Below are 19,211 nucleotides of genomic sequence, written 5' to 3' on the forward strand. Positions count from 1 at the left end.
ATTTGGAAATCTTTTTTATTTTAGCAATTTCTATAGTATGTGAAAATAGTGATTTGAATAACATTCTTGGTGAGAACTTCCAGAATATATGTGAATTAAAACAAAAAAGCAGTAGTTTTTTCATCTTCTAACAAAGCCCTAAGATTGATCCTGATGAATAAGGTGCCTTACGAGGTGGCAGGGATGACCCACTAAAAATTTTTCTATATTCCCCCAGTATTCTTCATAATCAGTGTCTATACTCAGCTTGATTCTCCCTATTCTTCCCAAATACTTCCTTCATCTCATTTTTCAAGATTAATTTTTCATAATTGGTTTCTGACACCCCTATATTATATTTTTACCTTTTTATCACCCTATATCAATTACCTATTTCTTTCAATAGATTGTGATCTACCATGACCTTTTAATGAAGTACTTCTGTCACATTGCCCACATTTCCTTACATTGCCAGTGTAATATATGTACCCTAGATGCCCGATGCATGGAGATTCGTGCAGAATGGGCCTTCCTTACCCTGACTGCTGGCCCAGTCTTTGCTGCAGCCCGGGAGCCACTGTTCTGCCTTCCCACACTGCTCAGAGGCCCAGAGGGGCTGGGGCAGTGTGAAACGCTTGCATCATCAACATGGCAAGGGCACAAGCATCCTGTCCCTGGTCGCTGGGCAAATCAATGCACCATCTTTGATGGGTTAATTTGCATATTCCTGATTGGCTGGTTGGCATCAGGAAGGTAAAGTCAATTGTATCTTTCTCTTTTATTAGTGTAGGTAATACATATTTAATACATCTTAAATTTCTATCTATCCTGGTTATACACATCCTGAGAATTCTTGAGAAAAATACCCAAAAAGTCTTTAGGTGGATCATTTCTACTTGTTTACATACTGATAGCTTCTTCCTATACCATGAAAAATAAGGCTGTTTTGTTTTCACTGCCCCCAAATGTTATAGCATTCTATCAAATGTTAATTAACTTTCTTTAAAAGTAGCTCCTGTACAATTATTAAGGTTGTTTTAAAGTATGTATATGTACATTGTTAGGTCAAAATGAGTGAAGGATCTTAGTGTCCTTATTTGCAAGCTAACACATCCGTCAATTGTTTCATGTTTGCTGAAAGAAGACATGAGGCTTTCTGGATCATAGAAGCAGTTTATTAGAGCAAAATGCAGCAGCTATTTTGTACTCCCTAAATACATCATTTCATCCAAAACTGGAAGTTCACCAGTCTGTAGAAGTCCAATAAATTCCCACATCCCTTCAACCTTGATGTGTGCCACTAAATCTTCACTCTATAGCCTTCAAGCTCAAATCCTTCCCCTTAATCCCTACAACATCATTATTCTAAAATATGTTGACAAATTATTTTTGTGAAGATAAATCTCTTTAAATTGAGCTTGGTCTTTTTCTAAGAAAAGATTACTTTAAAACTACCTGTTAAATAATGGGACTAAATTATTCATGGTAAATTAGAATTCAAGATTGAGATAATCCCATTACTTACAAAGTGGAGCAATCATCTATTCACATGTTTAAAGTCTGCCTGCAGATGTTTTTGCTTTGAGAAACAGATTGCTGTTGATTAAATATCAATTTGGCATCAACCTCAAATTCTCTTCAGGGTCAAAAGACCAACAAAGATATATACACCCATCATTATTTGTTTATAGTTTATAGTTTATAGTTTGGACTAAACTGAGCAAAATGACCTGACACAAGCTCAGCTCAACAACTGTAACAGCTGATGTAACCCGGGTGCATAGGAAACATTAAAGCAGTCATGCACACAAATTGCACATTGGCACTTGAAATGGAAAATTTTATCCCATGTGCTGGATAGACTTGAGAAGCAATTATCTTAATATCTACAGTACTTCAGAGAGGACTTTATAAGATTTGTTTAAGAAGTCATTTTTTTGTGTGTGTAGCATAGCTCTTTGTACATGTAAATGTATATTTAGACTCTGCACAAATGTATAAGTATATATACATCTAGTAATGTAAAATTCATCTTAACATTTTTATAGGTGTGATTTTGGTATAAGAGTTGTCTCCAATTGGCTCTCAGACCTTGATTTTTCCATTATCACTAAGTTAGTGAGGCTTTTTAACTGAGCATGTGATGAAATGGCCAGTTTTATATTAATAGTATTTATCATTTATTTTGTTTTTCTTACTATTTAAGTTTTATGAGGGCAGGGATTTTGTTTGTCTTGCTCACTAGAGTATTCTCACTATAGTTCTCAATAAGTATTTATTGGCTCAGTGAATTAATACACAAATAATTAGCTGAGCCAGCAAGTAAGCTTTTAGGACTGTAAGTTCAAATCCTATTTTAGTAGGAATCTGTTCAGTATCACTTTTCTGTCTTGTGTACTGTGCTTATTGTAAGATTATTTAGTCATAGATTCTAGTTACTTAAAATAGGAAAGGAAAACATTGAAAGAATATATTAATTAAAAGTCTGGAGACCGGGTTTTGGATCTCCGTCCCTCCAGGTATTAGCTGTGTGAAACTCTTGTTTTCTCCTCTCTAAAAACAGATAATAATTAATGAGACAAAATTGAAGGCATCTAATGTTCGAAGGTTAGGTGATTCTGACTTAGCAAAGATGTGGTAGTACTAGTAGTAACTGATAATATAAATTATGATAGCCATAGGTTATAGGAAATACATCATTTTACAGGAATTTTTATTCAATAATTATAAAAAATACATAAGTAGAGAAAACCAGAAATGCATTTACATATCATAATCTAGCTTTTTAAGTAAGATACGTTTATTTAATTTACTAAGAATCCACCCTCTAGGTTTTTTTTAATAAGAACATCTCATTCCAGAATATGATAAATGTGGTTGGTTTAACTGAACACCTAAAGCAAATCTTGCCCAGAGTGTAATGTCTGGCCTCAGAGACTCAGCTTGAATTTTAGTCATCTTGGAGTTCAGATTCATTAGAATAATTTGGTAGATCCCAGAAAATTTAATGACTTAAGTTTTTATAGATATATATTATGCAATATGTACCAGAGGAGGGAGGTAATTGAAAAATTAGACTTGTAAAAACATTAGCATTCTATAAATAGTAGGATATCCCTAAAGACTGTAAAATCTAGTGTCCTTCCAGTTATTAAAATTTAATTACTTTCTCATCAACTATAATGTAAACTTACATGTCTAATTTAGCTTGAATTTGTGAGGTATGGATGTATTTAGTGTGGGTCAGTGCACTGAGTACCTTAAGAAACCATAGTTACAGCAAACAGGATTTAAACAGAGTGGGTTTTTTGGCCATCTTAGAATATAAAGATTTCCTCTCTTTATTCACTTGGATTTAAGAGGTTTTTTACAGTGGACAAAAAGAAGCTTATGGGAAAAGTAAGAAGTTTTAAAATTCATGTTTCAATAATGAAAACTGTAATTTGTGTAACTCATCGGAACTATTCATCACAGATAGTGACAGGCACTTAAATGGTCATCTGAAATGTCCAAATTATATGTTAGACATAATATGGACTATACCAATTACTTACAGTATTTTAAGCAGTGCTGCATTCATATAGTTAACAATGTGCATTATATCTCTTCTGCACAAGGAACCTTCTTAGAATTGTTTTATACTAATGAATACTAGAACAAGATATTATTCTGAAATACAAGGAATGTTCAAATAGTGGCTTTGTGATCCTCCACCCCCATGATTTAAGCACCTGTGGTAATTTTGTATTACGGGGATTTTTATAATTTCTAAACTTTATTATATATATTAATTTAAATCATGTATTTAAAAATAAGTCCTAAATAAAATGTATATATACACTTGATTGTTTTACAAAGAAAAATAATTACAAAAATTTTCCCTTTGTTCTTGGCAAAAAGTACCTATTTCAGAGAATACTGTACAATAACATTTAATTTTAAAAATATAAATAATTACATTAACATTTCTCACCGACAGCTTTATTTATGAAGACTTTTGAAAACTTATATACATCTTAACTATTTTGAGATTTTATTTCCCTTAGGCCCAGTGAAATGCCTGGCCTTCAAATTACAGTGACTTGATCTTAACATACTAAAATAATGAGATTATTGTATAATGTAAAAAATATTTTTTTTTAAAATAAAGCCTACGTGGCAAGTGAAATGTAGGTTGTGGTTTTAAAATAGCAACAACATAGTTTTACAGTAATAATGTTCAGCACGAGAGTGGGGGACTGCAGTAGATGCTTCATTACAACTCTTGCTCAGCCACTGACTGCAGCTATGATTTTAAGGGTGTGGCTCCTTCATAGATGAGATCAGACAGGAACCATCGTCCTAGGCCCACACAAATGGACAAAGCTTCTCACATCCATCTAGTCAATATCTCAGCCAGAAAAGCAAGTAGATGTGATTCTCATATAATTCTGCATTGGTGGTGGTGGGAGGGGAGATGGGTATTAACATCACAATTTAAATCGCATGTATATAAATTACATATAATTTCCCTACTATCTTGGTTTTGGGGTATGTTCATAGTTTCCACAAGCAGCAAATTTGGATTTCCTTTTGCTTTACCCTAGGCAAACTGGAATTTACTTATATCTTATTATTGGGTACAAATAACCATTTCAAAGAAAAAGTTCCTGTACATTTAAAAAAGAGAATCTTCTTTTGGTACCCAACGCAAAACAAGAAAAGAGTTCATGCAAAAATGAGTTCCCGGTAGAATCTTATAAAACCATATTTAGATTAAGAATTTTAAGAACAGTACTCCTTCTTATCTACAATTTAATTTGCCCACAGTTAATCATAGCCCAGAAAATATTAAATGGAAAATTCCAGAAATAAAAACACAAGTTTTAAATCATGCTCCATTCTGAGTAGTGTGATGAAATCTCATGCCATCCAGGTCTGTCCTGCCTGGGATATGAATCATCCCTCTGTCCAGCATATTTGCGTTATTATTCTCCCTACCTATTAGTCACTCAGGAGTCTTCTAGGTTATCAGATCGACTGTTGAGTATCCCAGTGCTTATAGTAGCCTAATGCTACATCATAATACCGATAATGTCACCCATTCACCTCACTTCATCTCATCATTGCATAATCTTACATTGTATAATCTTACATCAATGGAAGGGTGAATACAGTACAATAACATATTTTGAAAGTGAGACTACATTCACATAAATTATTACAGTATTGTTATAATTGTTCTATTTTATTATCGGTGATTGTTTTCATCTCTGACTATGCCTAATTTATAAAGTAAATTTGATTATAGGTACATATGTATAGGAGAAAGCATAGTATATATAGGGCAGGTGTAGTAAGTAAAAGTCAGCAACCCTTTGAAAAGAAGCACTTTCATTTTGTTATTTGCATTCCTTCAGAATAGATGTAACTATACATTATACAAATCAAACCTTCTAAAATAATTTTAATCTTAATCTTAAAGTTTGATGTCATATTAGCATATTTTACATGGACAATGAAAGTCCACCTTATTTTGGTTCTTAAAGAAAAACATTAAGTCAAATTTAATTTAATGTTTTTTTCTGTTCCATAGAAGCATCTTTAGTTCAATAAAATATCTTGACAAACTATGCCTGAGATCTTAGGGGACTGTTCTGAGCTAATCTTAAATTAAAGTTCAGTGTTCTAGGACATTGTGTTACAGCAAACGTTAACCTCAGTGCCTGCCTTGTCTAAGTATAAATCAGCAACCAAAAATATTTGCATCTTGGCTCAGAACAGGGAACACACATTCCCCATTCATTATCCAAATAACTGAATGATCCAAAAATATTTTCTCATTAAAATATCATCAGCAATCATGTAGGATAGCTTTTAAACAATTATACTTTCAAAAATGTTTAAGCAAAACAGTAAAAATAAATAACCTAGATATTTCATTTTCTTTAGGCTAGTATCATATAAGTTCTTGTAGCTCTTGATTTTGAAAAACTCATCAATACTTAAACATGGACCTGAGAGGAAAATGGACCTCCTCGATGTCCATTCTTTGCATCACTGACTGCTTTGTGGTAGCAAATGTCTACACTGAGTGGCCAGATTATTATGTGTTCAGAGATCATAATAATCTGGCCACTCAGTGTACACTCCTAGAGGGTTACGACAGTGTAGTGCAGTGTGGACCCCACAATCAGACCTAGGTTTGAGACCCCCACCCTACCACTTACTAGCAATGTGACTTGGGCTAAATTCACCTCTTTGGGACACAGTTTCCTCACAATGTTATATCAAATAGGTTACCACATATGAAGCTTTTAGGGCAATGTCTGATATTTGGTGTTCATTCAAATGTTATTCAATTTTATTTTTTCATTCAAAACTTAAAGAGAAGCCACACATCAGATTTCTATTTGCTGTTAATTATCAATTCCTATTTTTATGTATTTAGTACACTCCCTGATTCATGTACATACGTGTATAATCTATACCATGTAGTGCACATATGTATATATAAACCGAAAAATGAATATGGTATACTAGAGGCCCAGTGCATGAAATTTGTGCATGGGTAGGGTCCCTAGCAGCTGCCAGCTGCCAACTGGGGCTTCCCTTCCCCTAGCTGCCTGCCTGCCACTGCTGGCCGGGGCCTCCTTTCCTGTGGTTGGCCAGCCAACCCCACACCTGATCAGGGTGGGGGGGATCAAGGGCAGGGCTGACCAGGGTAAGGTGCCACAGGCTATTGGTGGGCTGGCCCCGCCCCTTGGTCAAATTCCTGTGTGAACTGGTTGAATTCCCAGTTGAGGGGACAATTTGCATATTAGGCTTTTATTATATAGGATATGTGTGTGTACGCACGTGCAATAAAGAGATGTGAAAACATTTTTGAGGTGAAATACATCATATAGAAAAATAAAATACAGTAAATTGGAAAGAAAAAAAAAAAAAAAAAAAAAAGCCTTGTCCTTAGAATCAACCTTTCATGATGGTAAAGAACACACTCGGAACATCTCCACTTTTAAGTAAACAGGAAGTCTGATTTTCTTAAGCGTAAGTCATCTTTCCAAGGTAGTTAGCTGGCACATATCCTTTCTGCCCTTGAGCTTCAGCTAACCACCACTCTTTATTGCCACTTAGGTCACAAAACCTAAGAATGTGGACTCTTTGGTATTCCTGAAGGCTGAGTTCACAGTTACTCCGCGCTTCAAAGGCATGAACTGCATAGAAAATCTAGACAAAGAAGCAAATGACATAATTAGAAACAGAGCCTACAAGTCTTGATAAATGTTAACCTGTTAACCGAGCGGGACCCATCAAACGTAAACAATATTGGGAATGGGTAGGACGTATGAATACGTCCTTGAAATATATGTTGCGCCCTGAGAGGGACGGTATATATTTTTTGTAATCTTTTTTTAAAAATATTTTATTGATTTTTTTACAGAGAGGAAGGAAAGGGAAGGGATAGAGAGTTAGAAATACCGATGAGATGAGAGAGAAACATCGATCAGCTGCCTCTTGCACACCCCCCACTGGGGATGTGCCGGCAACGAAGGTACATGCCCTTGACATAAATCGAACCCGGGACCTTTAGGTCCGAAGGCCAACACTCTATCCACTGAGCCAAACCAGTTTTGGCTATTTTTTGTAATCTTTATGATTGTTTGTAAAATTTATAATTTTTTAATTCGATGTGTCCATTTTTTTTGTCGGTATTCTTTTCTATTTTTTTTTGTAATTTTGTATTTTCCTTTGTGCCATATATATATATATATATATATATATATATATATATATATATATATATTTCATTTATTTTCATTAAGTATAAATAAAAAAAATAATATGAAATTATGTCCTCCGGGCGTGACGTACTGACACGTCCTAGTGAAAGAGTACGCCCCAGTTACAGGTTGCATCATTAAAAAGGGAACGCCCCAGTTAACAGGTTATTAATAAAGATCGACAACCTTTTAGAAAGAATACTGGTTTTCTTACTTTCCCAAAATGACATTTCCTCAATTCCCACTGGATGTATTTTGCTAAAGTGTGGTCCAGATGTGAATACAGTGACATCAGCATTCTTATTGTTCTGTTGGAAGGAGTCTGAACTACACTTGAAGGCAGTTTGGCAGTTTTTGTTTAAAATTGTTTTAAATGTATATTTTTAAATATTAGCTCTAAGAATCTCTGCTACAGAATAGAAACATTGACAGATTTTTACATAATAATGTTACTGCAATACCCATTTATAAGGTGAAAAGTGGGAGAGGAGTGAAAATAAAACTGAAGATTCAGCAAGAGAATAAATTCTAGACAGTACACTAAGGAAATCAGTGACTACTGATTACAACTGCCCTCCCTTGCAGGCCTGATCCCTCCCAACTGCCCTCCCCTGCTGGCCATCTTGTGGTGGCCATCTTGTCTCCACATGGGGGCAGGATCTTTGACCACATGGGGGCAGCCATCTTGTGTGTTGGAATGATGGTCAATCTGCATATTACTCTTTTGTTAGATAAGATAGCCTGACTTGATGAGAGATTTGAAACCAGAAAGATGCTCACCTATGGCCTTGAAGAAGCAAACAGCCGTGCTGTGAACCACTTTGAGATCAACACACACACATTTCTGAGCCCAGCCTCTCAGTGTTGAGAGGCCTCATGGCCCTGGGCTGATGACCACCAGCAAGGAAATAGAGGCCTCAGTCCTACTGGCACTGAATTCATCCAATAACCTCAAACTTGGAAGGGAACCTCAAGTTTCAAAAAGAGCACAGACCAGCAAAAGTCTAGGCTGCAGCTCTTTGAGATGCAAAGCAGAGCTCCCAGCTAAGCTGTGCCTGGAATCCTGACCCCATGCAAATGGTGAGCTAATAAATGTATGATGTTTTAAGCTACCTATTTTGTTATAATTTGTTAGAATATTAATATATATCATGCTGTTACTATATGATGAACAAAAGGGGAAAATACATTATAATGGGAAGGCATGTTTTTTTGTTTTGTTTTGTTTGTTTGTTTGTTTACTGCTTTTTGATATAGCATAAAGTAGAGAGTAAAGAAGTTAAAAATTAAGTCCCTTATTATAAATCAGTCCAACCAGTGTGTGAATACACATTGTTCCATCCCCATTATTCTACAGAGTCTCTGGATCATAAATTAGGAGAGCTTCTAAAACATTCAGAGAAAGTCCCTATTTTCTGCCTGTGGTGTGCATGTTAGATTCTGAATGAGTTGGTACTGAGGCCCCAATATGTAGATTGACAATACCTCCCAGTTACACCTGTTTGGTGTCTCATCTGGTAAGCACTCTCTTTCATTAACAAAAGTTTCTCATTATAGGTAGCAAGTTGTACTTTCATCCTGCCTTAAAACTTCTGATCCACTATAACCATTCTAGAAAATGCAGAAGGCTCTTTACCCAACAATTTTTTGATTGGGTGGAAGAATTGATAAATATTAATTAAGTCTCCAGAGCAGTGGTTTCTACCCTTTTGCAATCAAATTTCCTTTTGAAAATCCAGTGAAAGATATGGACTTCTTTTGCCGCAGTTATACACATAAGCAGACAGTTTGCAGCATATTTGAGAAGATTCATGAAACCTCCCAAATCCCATTCACAGAACCCTTTTATTCTTTGAATTCTTCCAGGTTAAAAATGGCTTTCGTGTAAAAATCACACCGCCAATAAAGTTTTAAGTCTATCAGAACTTGCCTGTTTCTGACTGATTTTTAGGCCCCAGTGAATCCCCTGAATATCAAATAGAGGCCAAGGCCAACCATCTATCTGTCTTTCTTGCTAGGATTCACTACAACCAGCGATAAGGCTAGATCACAGCTGGTAACCTCTCTTGACAATGTGCTGTTGCAATTCTGGAAGAGAGGGAAGTGTTGCTGCCATGGTAGGAAAGGATGGGAAAGAAATGCTGGCCCCAAGGGTCATCCAATTAAGGCAGTACAGGTCTCAGTTTATATTCCTGGTAATAAAATAAAATCAAGAACAAAAGTCTAAATAGCCACATGAAAAAACTGCTTTGTAGGATACCTCAAATATGCACATTACAATAAACAATGTATTCTCATGTTCATAAAGATGATACAATGTACTCCCACTTTTCAATCACTTTATAAAAAAATCACTTTATTAAAAACGGAGGTAGATATTTAGTTACCGTTGCCTAAGATAAATTGTTAAGTGGAAAAAGATGGTTTAACATATGCATGTTCCCACTAATATAAATATGTGTTTGTATATGCATAATGTCTGAAAAGATAATCTGAATATTGCCTCTGAATCAGAGTATAACTGGGGAAGGAATTCATATATATTATATATACAACTAGAGGCCCAGTGCACAAAATTTGTGCACGGGGGGGGGGGGGGGGGAGGCACTTGTTTGTGTCCCTCAGCCTGGCTTGCACCCTCTCCAATGTGGGATCCCCTTGAGTGATGTCCAACTGCCCGTTTAGGCCCATCCCAGTGGGATCAGGCCTAAATGGGCAGTCAGGCATGTCTCTCACAACCTAGGACTGCTGGCTCCCAACCATTCATCTGCCTGCCTGCCTGCCTGACTGATTGCCCCTAACCACTTCTGCCTGCCAGGCTGATCACATCCTAATTACTCCCCTGCCAGGCTAATTGACACCTAACTGCTCCCCTGCCGGCCTGATTACCCCTAACTGCCCAATTCTTGCTGGCCTAGTAACCCCCAACTGCCCTCCCCTGCAGATCTGGTTCCCCCTAACTGCTCTCTCCTGCAGGCCTGGTCCATCCCAACTGCTCTCCCCTGCTGGCCTGATCACCCACAACTGCCCTCTCCTGCCAGGTATCTTGTGAGGGCCATCTTCTGTCCAATGGAGACACCTATCTTTAACCACATGGGGGTGGCCATATTGTGTGTTGGAGTGATAGTCAATTTGCACACTACCTCTTTATTATATAGGATCTTTCTACTTTTTAAACTTTTCACAAATACCATGTATTACCTTTATAAAAAACAAAATTAACTAACAAAAAGCCACTAAAGAAAAAAAGCAACTTAAAAAAAGAACCGGATAATTGGGTAATTGATCCCCACTTGAGGATGAATAGTTAAATATATTGAAACTTTCTGAAGTAGAAAAAAGGAACTCTACATTATAGTTAACTTACCATTTTGCAGAGGAATCATCCCAATTGCCTTTGCACTGATGCATTGAGGGAAAAGTAGCTCTTAAAAAATGTCATTTTATGTTATATGTCATTTCACAAGATTAAAGACAGCCAATTCATAGATCACTCAGTGAAGATATTGCCCTCAGAAGACTTAGGAACCGTTGCCACTGGCTACTGATGGCAACAATCTGCTCAGTGTGAGCTGTTTTCCTCTGATGGGGCGAGTATCAGAAGACCATGTTCACTCTAAGTGCATCACAGCAGGTAAAGGCCGCACCACCACTCACGGAGTGTCACTCTGTGCCGGGCACTTTACATACCCACCTCATCCCTAATCCTCACAGCAACTCTGCAAAATAAGAATTACTGTCCTTATTCCTGCATTTGAGGAAACAGACTCAGAGAATTAATTCCTTGCAAACACCTGTACAGGGAGTAAGCGTTAATAGAATTAGGACTTGACATCAAAGCTGATGCTCTTCCACCAAGTCTTACAGTAAGAAACAGCATCATCAGTGAGACCATCTTTCATGATTTGAACAGCCAAGCATCATTACATAAAGGTTGAAATTCTTACCTGTTCATCTACCTCTTGAAAACTGTCAACATCAGTGCCGTTTGTTTCAAACTTCCCACATGTGCCACTAAGAGATGAGCTGCTGTCACTTATGCTCCCTTCTGGGGTGCTTGTGACACTGTTCCTCGTTGGCCGCGAAGACACAAAGAGGCTGATGTTATCAAAGTCATCGTCACAGGACCTGTTCTCAGCACCCGCCTTCTGTACTTTTGCCGGGTTGTAGGGTTTTAGGAAGGAAGAATACACGTATCCTTTAATAACTAGACAGGAGTAAAAAGAAAGAAGAAACAAGGTCATTCGTATACACTTTCCAAACATTTGTGTTTCGAGAAGCACACAGAGGTCCCTGGGAAAGACTCAACCAGAAGAGAGGCGATGACTCCGTGCATCTTAAGCAAATCACTTACGTCCTGTGTCAACCAGCCACCTGCTCGTACTCCCCAGTGGATCTTTCTGCTCCATCACAGCCACCAACTCCCCTTCCAGAAGATTGATGTCATATTCTTGTGTAGCATTGCATTTGCGCTTAGCTTGGTAGAGTTCCTCTATACTGTATGTGGACAGAAGTTTGGAGCGGTGAGTGTCAGTTTGACGTGGCACTTCTGGCTAGGAGAGGGAAGGAGAAATTTTGGTTTAGGCAGCTGCGTTCTAACATCCTCACTGGGTTGATAAATACTTCTTCTCTGGGGTTTTTTAAAATGTTGAAGCCACACTTGGATCTGGGATTATTCAGTGCTGAGGCATAGATTGGGCTATTACTGTGAAGTATCCAGCTGAGTTATACAGTGAAAAAATCTCTAGTTAGCACATGAGGGCAGTGTTGTAGAAAAGAAAGAAAATTCAAAGACAATAAGAAGGCAGTGGTTCTAATCCCTCTCTTATGCTGAACGCGTTTTTACTTCTTTGTCATACTGTAGACATGTTCTTGCATATTAAGCACTTGATAAATATTTAATTTAGAAATTTTAAATGTGTATGTCTTTTTCTGGGAAATAACATCAGTAAACTAGGCAGGAAGGAGTCAAGAGGCCTAGTCCCATTCCCAGCTCTGCCACTAAGTGACTTTGAAAAGGCCACTTCATCTCTGCAGCCTGGGATCCCTTATCTAGAAAAAGTGAAAGGTTTGAACTATACAATTTAGCTCTATAAATTTCTATTATTTATTCAACAGATACTTATAAAGTATCTAGCTTATGTCAGACACCATTTAATTGCTTGGAATAAATACATCACATACAAAACAGATAAAAATCTATACGCTTAGGGTTCATAGTGTAGAGGGAAAAAGAGACAAAAATGTTTTGCATAAAATAAGTGTGTATTAAGATATTAGAATGAGATAAGTGATATGGAAAATAATATAAATTATAGTTTAAACAAGGCAAAGAAGTGACAGTCATCATTGGCATGAATATTTCCAAACTCACCAGAATTTGCACAGGCTTCTTCTTTTCAAAACTAAGTTTTCTCTCAATAAATGTGGCACTGTTATCCTTCATAAAATTCAGATTTTGAACCTCTTCTAGTACTCTATTCTGCATTTCAAATATGTTTGAAACCAACAATGTTACCTGTAGGTATAAAGTATATGTAATACTTTCAACAATACATAATATTGTACATTGTTCCAAGTCATTGTTCCAATTTCAATAACATGACATTGAAATACCAGGTTAGGTACTGAGTTTAGTAGAGCTGTGAAGAACAAGGTAGTTCCACAGTGAAAAATTAGGTCATTAGAATTAGAAAAAAAAAATGATCTAATTTTCCTTCTCCATAAATCCCGTTAAAATGATAGGGATAATTTTTTTTTTTTAAAGACCCAAGCCCAATAAAAGGAGAACAGAAGGAAAAATAGCGATAAAGTTTTGAGGAAAAGGCTTGAGAATCTATGGCAGTAGTCACATTTAATGTGTTGGGTGGGATAATGGGAAGAGGAAAGAGGCTGTGCAGTTTTAAAACAAAGTAGCAAATTTTTTGACATGCTTCCCACCAAGAGATGGAATCCATGTCCCCTCCCCTCAGACTAGGTGGTCATTTATGATCACCTCTTTGAGTAGAATGTGAAAATGAACAGATCTATGGAAAAGATGCAGTCTGACTTCCAAGATTTAGTTAAAAAGACCACACAATGTCTGCTGGATTCTCTGGAACACTCATTCTTGGGAGTCTTCGACCTCCATGGAAGAACTCCAGCTGTACTACGCCACTACATCAAAAGACCATGTTGAAATATCAGCGAAAAGAGTGACAGGAGGATCTTGAATATTTATTAGGGTCACTTCTCATAATAGCCCAAAAGTGGAAATAACCCAAATGTTCAACTGATAAATAGTTAAATAAAATGTGGCTTATCCATACTATGGAGTATTTGGGGAAAATAAAATTAAGTACAGAAACACAGTAAAACATGGATAGACACTGAAAATATGCTGAGTGTAAGAGCCAGTCACGAAGAAACAAAACACAAGTTGTATAATTCTGCTTATACCAAAAGTCCATTTCTGTCGATACAGAAAGGAGATTGGTGGTCACCTAGGGCTGGGGTGTTTGGGGGAAAGGTGGAGTCACCACTAATGGTTCAGAGCTTCTTTTGGGTGTGATGGCAATGTTCTAAAATTGACTGCGGGGATGGTTGCACAACTCCTGTGAATATACCAAAAAAAAAATCTATATTTTAATTAGATGGGCTTTATGGTATGTAAATGATACCTTGTTGAAGTTTTTACCCTCAAAACAGGGGGCTGGTCCTATACTATTTTATGGTATAAACCTGAAAAAGGAATGAGGCAGCGCTCTGTGTGTGGACATGGCTGCCTCCCAGGATGTTAAAAAGCAAGTTGCATGGGGGGCGGGAGCTGGTGGGGAGAGGTCAATGGGGGAAAAAGTAGACATATGTAATACTTTCAACATCACATAATTTATTTATTTAAAAAAAAAAACAACGAATTGCAGAAGGGTGCTTTGATATTCTAGTTTTGTGTAGGGAATAACAATATATATGCAAATGTACTTTTAATGACTCAAAGGAGCCCTAAGTGAATAGAGATAAACTAATAATCATGGGGTGGGAGCAGGAGATGGGATGGTTAGGGGACAGGAGTCGGTGGACAGCGGCTTATATATTTTACATAATTTTGTCTTTTGAATCATGTAAGTGTAACAGCTGATTATTCAATATAATTTAATTCAAAGGATAAGTTAATTAGACACCCAATAAAAAAATAAGGTAGGAGCAATTAATTTTCCTCCAAATGTCCATTAAATACCAAACCAGCTGAATGAGAACTAATACAAGTGAAAATAAGGGCCAGGAAACCAAGCTGATTTTCTAAAGTTAGAAAATTAAGCTGCAAGTATCTTTCTTTCTCTTCAGAAGATAATTATGAAACCATATTCTAATCTAAAGGAAGGCTAAATGAGATATACACACATATTTTTACACACGCACGCACACACGCACACACACACACATCAGTCTTCTCTTCTTTGGAGCAAAGCAAAATGAAGACTGGTTTGACAATTCTCCTACATCTGTCATTCCATTGAGATGGGCTGCTTTTTTATCCTCATCTTAGTCATGGTTAACACTGAAAAACTATTGTATGGGAAGGTGGGAAGGGAAGGCAAAATGTGAATTGAGAAGCAACAACATAGCACGAGGCAGGCGCAGCGACATTGGTGTCACCTGCAATAGCTGAACCTGGTGGGTTGGCATTTGAAAAGGAATCTCCAAAACAAACTGCAAGTGTCTAAGTCATAGCAAACCCAAACTAGGAAACTCTTGCCCTTTTCCCAGGATCTTCCTATGGGAAACCCCACAGGCACTCATTCGCACTTGCACGCACTCACCCGCACCGCACTGGTGCAAGCTATGGACAGTGCTGTTTGCACGGACGCTGTCACTAACAGATGCCCAGACCAAGGCGGCCAGGTGCTGGCGCTGTGCTCACCGGTGCCGCCGCAGAGTACAGCTGCTGTTTCACCCCCATTAGGTCCCGGAGGAGCGTGATGAAGCTGCACAGACAGTTGAGCAGGATCTTGCGTGCGGCCTGGTTGAACACCTGGAGCTCCTCCACGAGCTGGGCGTTGAGGGCCTCGTACTCCTTTTTGGCCAAGTCTGACTCCTCCCCCGCCGCCCGCTGCAGGTAGCTGTTGTAGTCCAGCAGCTTGTCATAGCGTTTCTGGATGAGTTTCTGAGGCCCTGGGAACAGGGACAGCAGGGCTGACAGGGGCGTCAGGACGAGCTTCTGAAGGTGAGCTACCTGCGGAGAGAGGAAAGAATCCGGTCACAGAGCAGCCAGGGCTGCCATCTATGGGCTTCCTTCCTTCCTGCAGGGGCACCGGGAGGCAGCAAGGTATCCAGCCAAGTTGAAGAAGGATCTAGTCATTTCCCCTGCATTGGGGTCATCTCCTTCCAAACTTTCCCCTTCCCTCTCTTTCTAATCCCCCAGCCAGCACATGGGAGGGAGGAGTGGCTTCCAGCCTGTGACTGCCCAGACTGCATAAATGATTCACCTGTCATTTTGCTGGCAATAAAAGAGAGTCCATCTTAGAAGAGACATCTGCCCTGATTTCCTGGCGACCCTGGTAGCTAATAATGGTAGTAGAACTGTATCCCCATACAGATATACCCCCTTGTCATAGGTATTTTGCTCCCGTGATAGAAACGACCCCAGAGCTATTGCTTCCTCTTTAAATAAGGATTAAGGATTAAGCCAATGCTGATTCTACATTTTAAATCGTTATATTTTTCGGTCTGCGGCATTGAAAATGAACTTCATATTAATGCCAAACCCCATGCCAGACCCTGTGTTTCATTTCTCCTCTTTGCATCTCTTTCCTACCCTTCTATTCTGAAGGGCACTTGTCCCCTAGGTTCGCTGACCATCCTTTAGAGACATGTTTGGGTTATGTGATTATGTTACGGCAATTTGGAGGCAGGCTTCCTTTTGTACCCCAAAATATGTCCTAGGGAATCAGACTGAGCAGCAGCTGCTATTAATTAACTTAGATGGCCTCTGGTAACTTTGTCTGAACTCATGGGAAATCTAGAAGAGAGGAGAAACCCATCTTTATTGGCACTAGCAATACCCAACCCAAATTAAATTTGATGTCTAGTTTATAAAATAATCCATATGCACCTGCAGACTGTTAAATGAGTCCTTTGACTAAGCAAATAATCTGTTTTCTGTTCTGGAATAAATTGCTGTGTCTGTGACATGAATGGATTCTATAGGTAGTGTATTTACAATACTGCACTATAATTACAATATTTATGCCAGGTGACTTGAGCCAATTCACTGTGCATGGGAATTGTAGTCAGAACAAATAAGAATCAGATTTTATTTTAAGAATTTGTCCTATAAAAATGCGTAGATAAGTATCTATCACATTTAGATAAAAACTTCTGTGCTTTCAGACAGATGTTTGATTTTTAAACCGAGTTCAAATATGTTACCAATAAAAAGTTACTTTCATGTTGAGTTTTCTGATAATTATTTTAATTTATCCTAATTTATCATTCTTATGGTGTTATGCAAGGTAGGAATATCTCATCTTCTTGTTGAATTCTGGAGCATGTATGTATATATATATGTATCTACACTAATAAAAGAGCAATATGCAAATTGGCCGTACCTTCACAACACACACCAGCCAATCAGGAGTGAGTATGCAGATTAACCAAACAAAGCGGGTAGGTTAATTTGCATATGCAGGCGCTGGGGGCAGGGTGGGACACTTGTTGTCACCATGGCAACAATGCAAGCATTCTGCATGGCCCCAGCTGCTCTGACCTCTGGGCAACGTGGGAAGGTGGAAAGGCGGCTCAGAGCCAGAATGAAAAGGCAACTCTGGCCAGAGTGAGGTTGGTGCTGGCAGCCAGGGGAAGTAAGGCCCTTTTTTGCACAAATCTTTGTGCATCTGGCCTCTAGTATATAATAAAAGCATAGTATGCTAATTAAACCAGACAGCTGGACGACCTTCTGGATGTCCTTCCTGACTATCTTCCAGATGAAGCCAGGGCTGTGAGGACAGAGCCCCTTGTATAAATATATATATGACATAATCACATTTATTTACTAACGGAAGAGTCAATCCTAATCAAACCAACTCAGAAGTAGTTCCATGTAAAATGTTTGTGATAACTGAACACAGTAATGGGAAAAAAGCATAGAGATATTTGATCATTGAACTGAGATTGTTTATCCTCACAGCTAATTCCCATCCAGAAGGATGATGGCATTTTTACTCCACTTTCTCATAGATCCGAGTACAGTTGACATTGTTCATGACGCATTCCACCACTAACTCCCCGCCTTCCCATCTCCTGTGATGGTGCTTTCCTTCCCTTCCCCGCCCACTCCTGTTGCTGGACTAGTGCGCCTTGACAAAGTTGCAGATGCTCTGAGCTTTTCTCCCATCAGCTGTGGTCTCTTCAAACCTCTCGCCATGAGAACTGTGTTATCTTCACTGTACTCTTGGTTTTGATGGTGAGGTTTTTGCCATAGAAAGTGAATGCACTCTGGCGTGGCCATGGCGCCCATTTCCAGCGCTGTCCCAGCCTAATTCCCTCCTGCACTCCTGGGAGCCTTTGCTCTCCACTCAGTGCCACCTCCCTACCAGCTGCTGAATGGAGGCCATGGTGGATGCGGGATCGTGTGGGGACCTGAGCAGAACAGAGTCAGGTGATGGGAGTGTGGCAGTCTCTGGAGCATTGTTAATGAGGGAGAAGCTATATGCCATGTTTTTACATAGTGCTCAATAAATACTTATTGACTTAGTTAATGAATTGGAATTAAACTAAAGAGCAAACCCTTAAGAACTTTTCTAAAATATGCTCTCTCTCTAATTAAGCCTAGATAATGTATAAGAACTAGCCACACTCTTTCCATTTAACATGCCATAAAAACTTCTCGCCCTCCTCCCTCTCTCATTTACCTAACCTAGCATCTTAGTTCAGATGTAATCCTGACTTTCCATTTTCCTGTGCTAGGAAAGCAAGGTGCTTCTCAGGGTTTTCCTACTGTTGTGGAGGCTGTATCACTTCCCAGGACTCGGAAGTATGTGGGGCTGTTCACTGGATGTTAGGACTTGAGAAGGAGGGACATTATGGAGGTTTAGAAGCTGGTACACCAGGAATGCTAAACACCCTCCAACACAAGGACCACTCAGTGAAGCTTTGTCTGAACCCAAATGCCAGTCATGCCAGCACAATAATGCCACCGTCACAGACCTTCAAGATGATGATGGAGGCTATTGTATTTTATATGTAATACTTGAAATACTGTTATGAAATAACAATATCTATGGAACACGAGATGCTAAGTGAAAATTAGAATTATTTAGACTAGTTTACCACCCAAATATTTTATTGGCTCAAGTATCTCTTTATGATTACCAAATTCTGTTTTATGATTCTGTATATTTTACTGAACTCTTAGAAAACAAATATTTACTACAGAACAGGAGACATAATATATGACTCTTATGTAAAAGCCCTTTCTCAATAGGAAGGCTT

General features: G+C 38.4%; 1 protein-coding gene and 1 pseudogene across 2 annotated transcripts in view; both read right to left on the reverse strand.

Annotated features, from left to right (window-relative positions):
• Positions 1-6,890: 6,890 nt before the first annotated feature.
• ARHGEF38 (Rho guanine nucleotide exchange factor 38) overlaps positions 6,891-19,211 on the reverse strand; it is a 120,756-nt gene continuing 108,435 nt past the window's right edge. Inside the window, exons 10-14 of one of the 2 annotated variants that reach the window (XM_036409823.2) lie at positions 15,643-15,954; positions 13,117-13,260; positions 12,097-12,295; positions 11,690-11,949; positions 6,891-7,188 (exon numbers count right to left, since the gene is read on the reverse strand). In XM_036409823.2, coding sequence (XP_036265716.1) covers positions 7,003-7,188; positions 11,690-11,949; positions 12,097-12,295; positions 13,117-13,260; positions 15,643-15,954 — 1,101 coding nt within the window. In that variant the 3' untranslated portion in view covers positions 6,891-7,002. The remainder of the gene's footprint in view (positions 7,189-11,689; positions 11,950-12,096; positions 12,296-13,116; positions 13,261-15,642; positions 15,955-19,211) is intronic. The other variant, XR_004982935.2, reaches the window with a different exon arrangement.
• Positions 17,755-18,349, reverse strand: LOC118703169 (annotated as a pseudogene).

This window comes from Pipistrellus kuhlii, unplaced genomic scaffold (assembly GCF_014108245.1).
Source record: "Pipistrellus kuhlii isolate mPipKuh1 unplaced genomic scaffold, mPipKuh1.p scaffold_m20_p_1, whole genome shotgun sequence".
Taxonomy (NCBI): domain Eukaryota; kingdom Metazoa; phylum Chordata; class Mammalia; order Chiroptera; family Vespertilionidae; genus Pipistrellus; species Pipistrellus kuhlii.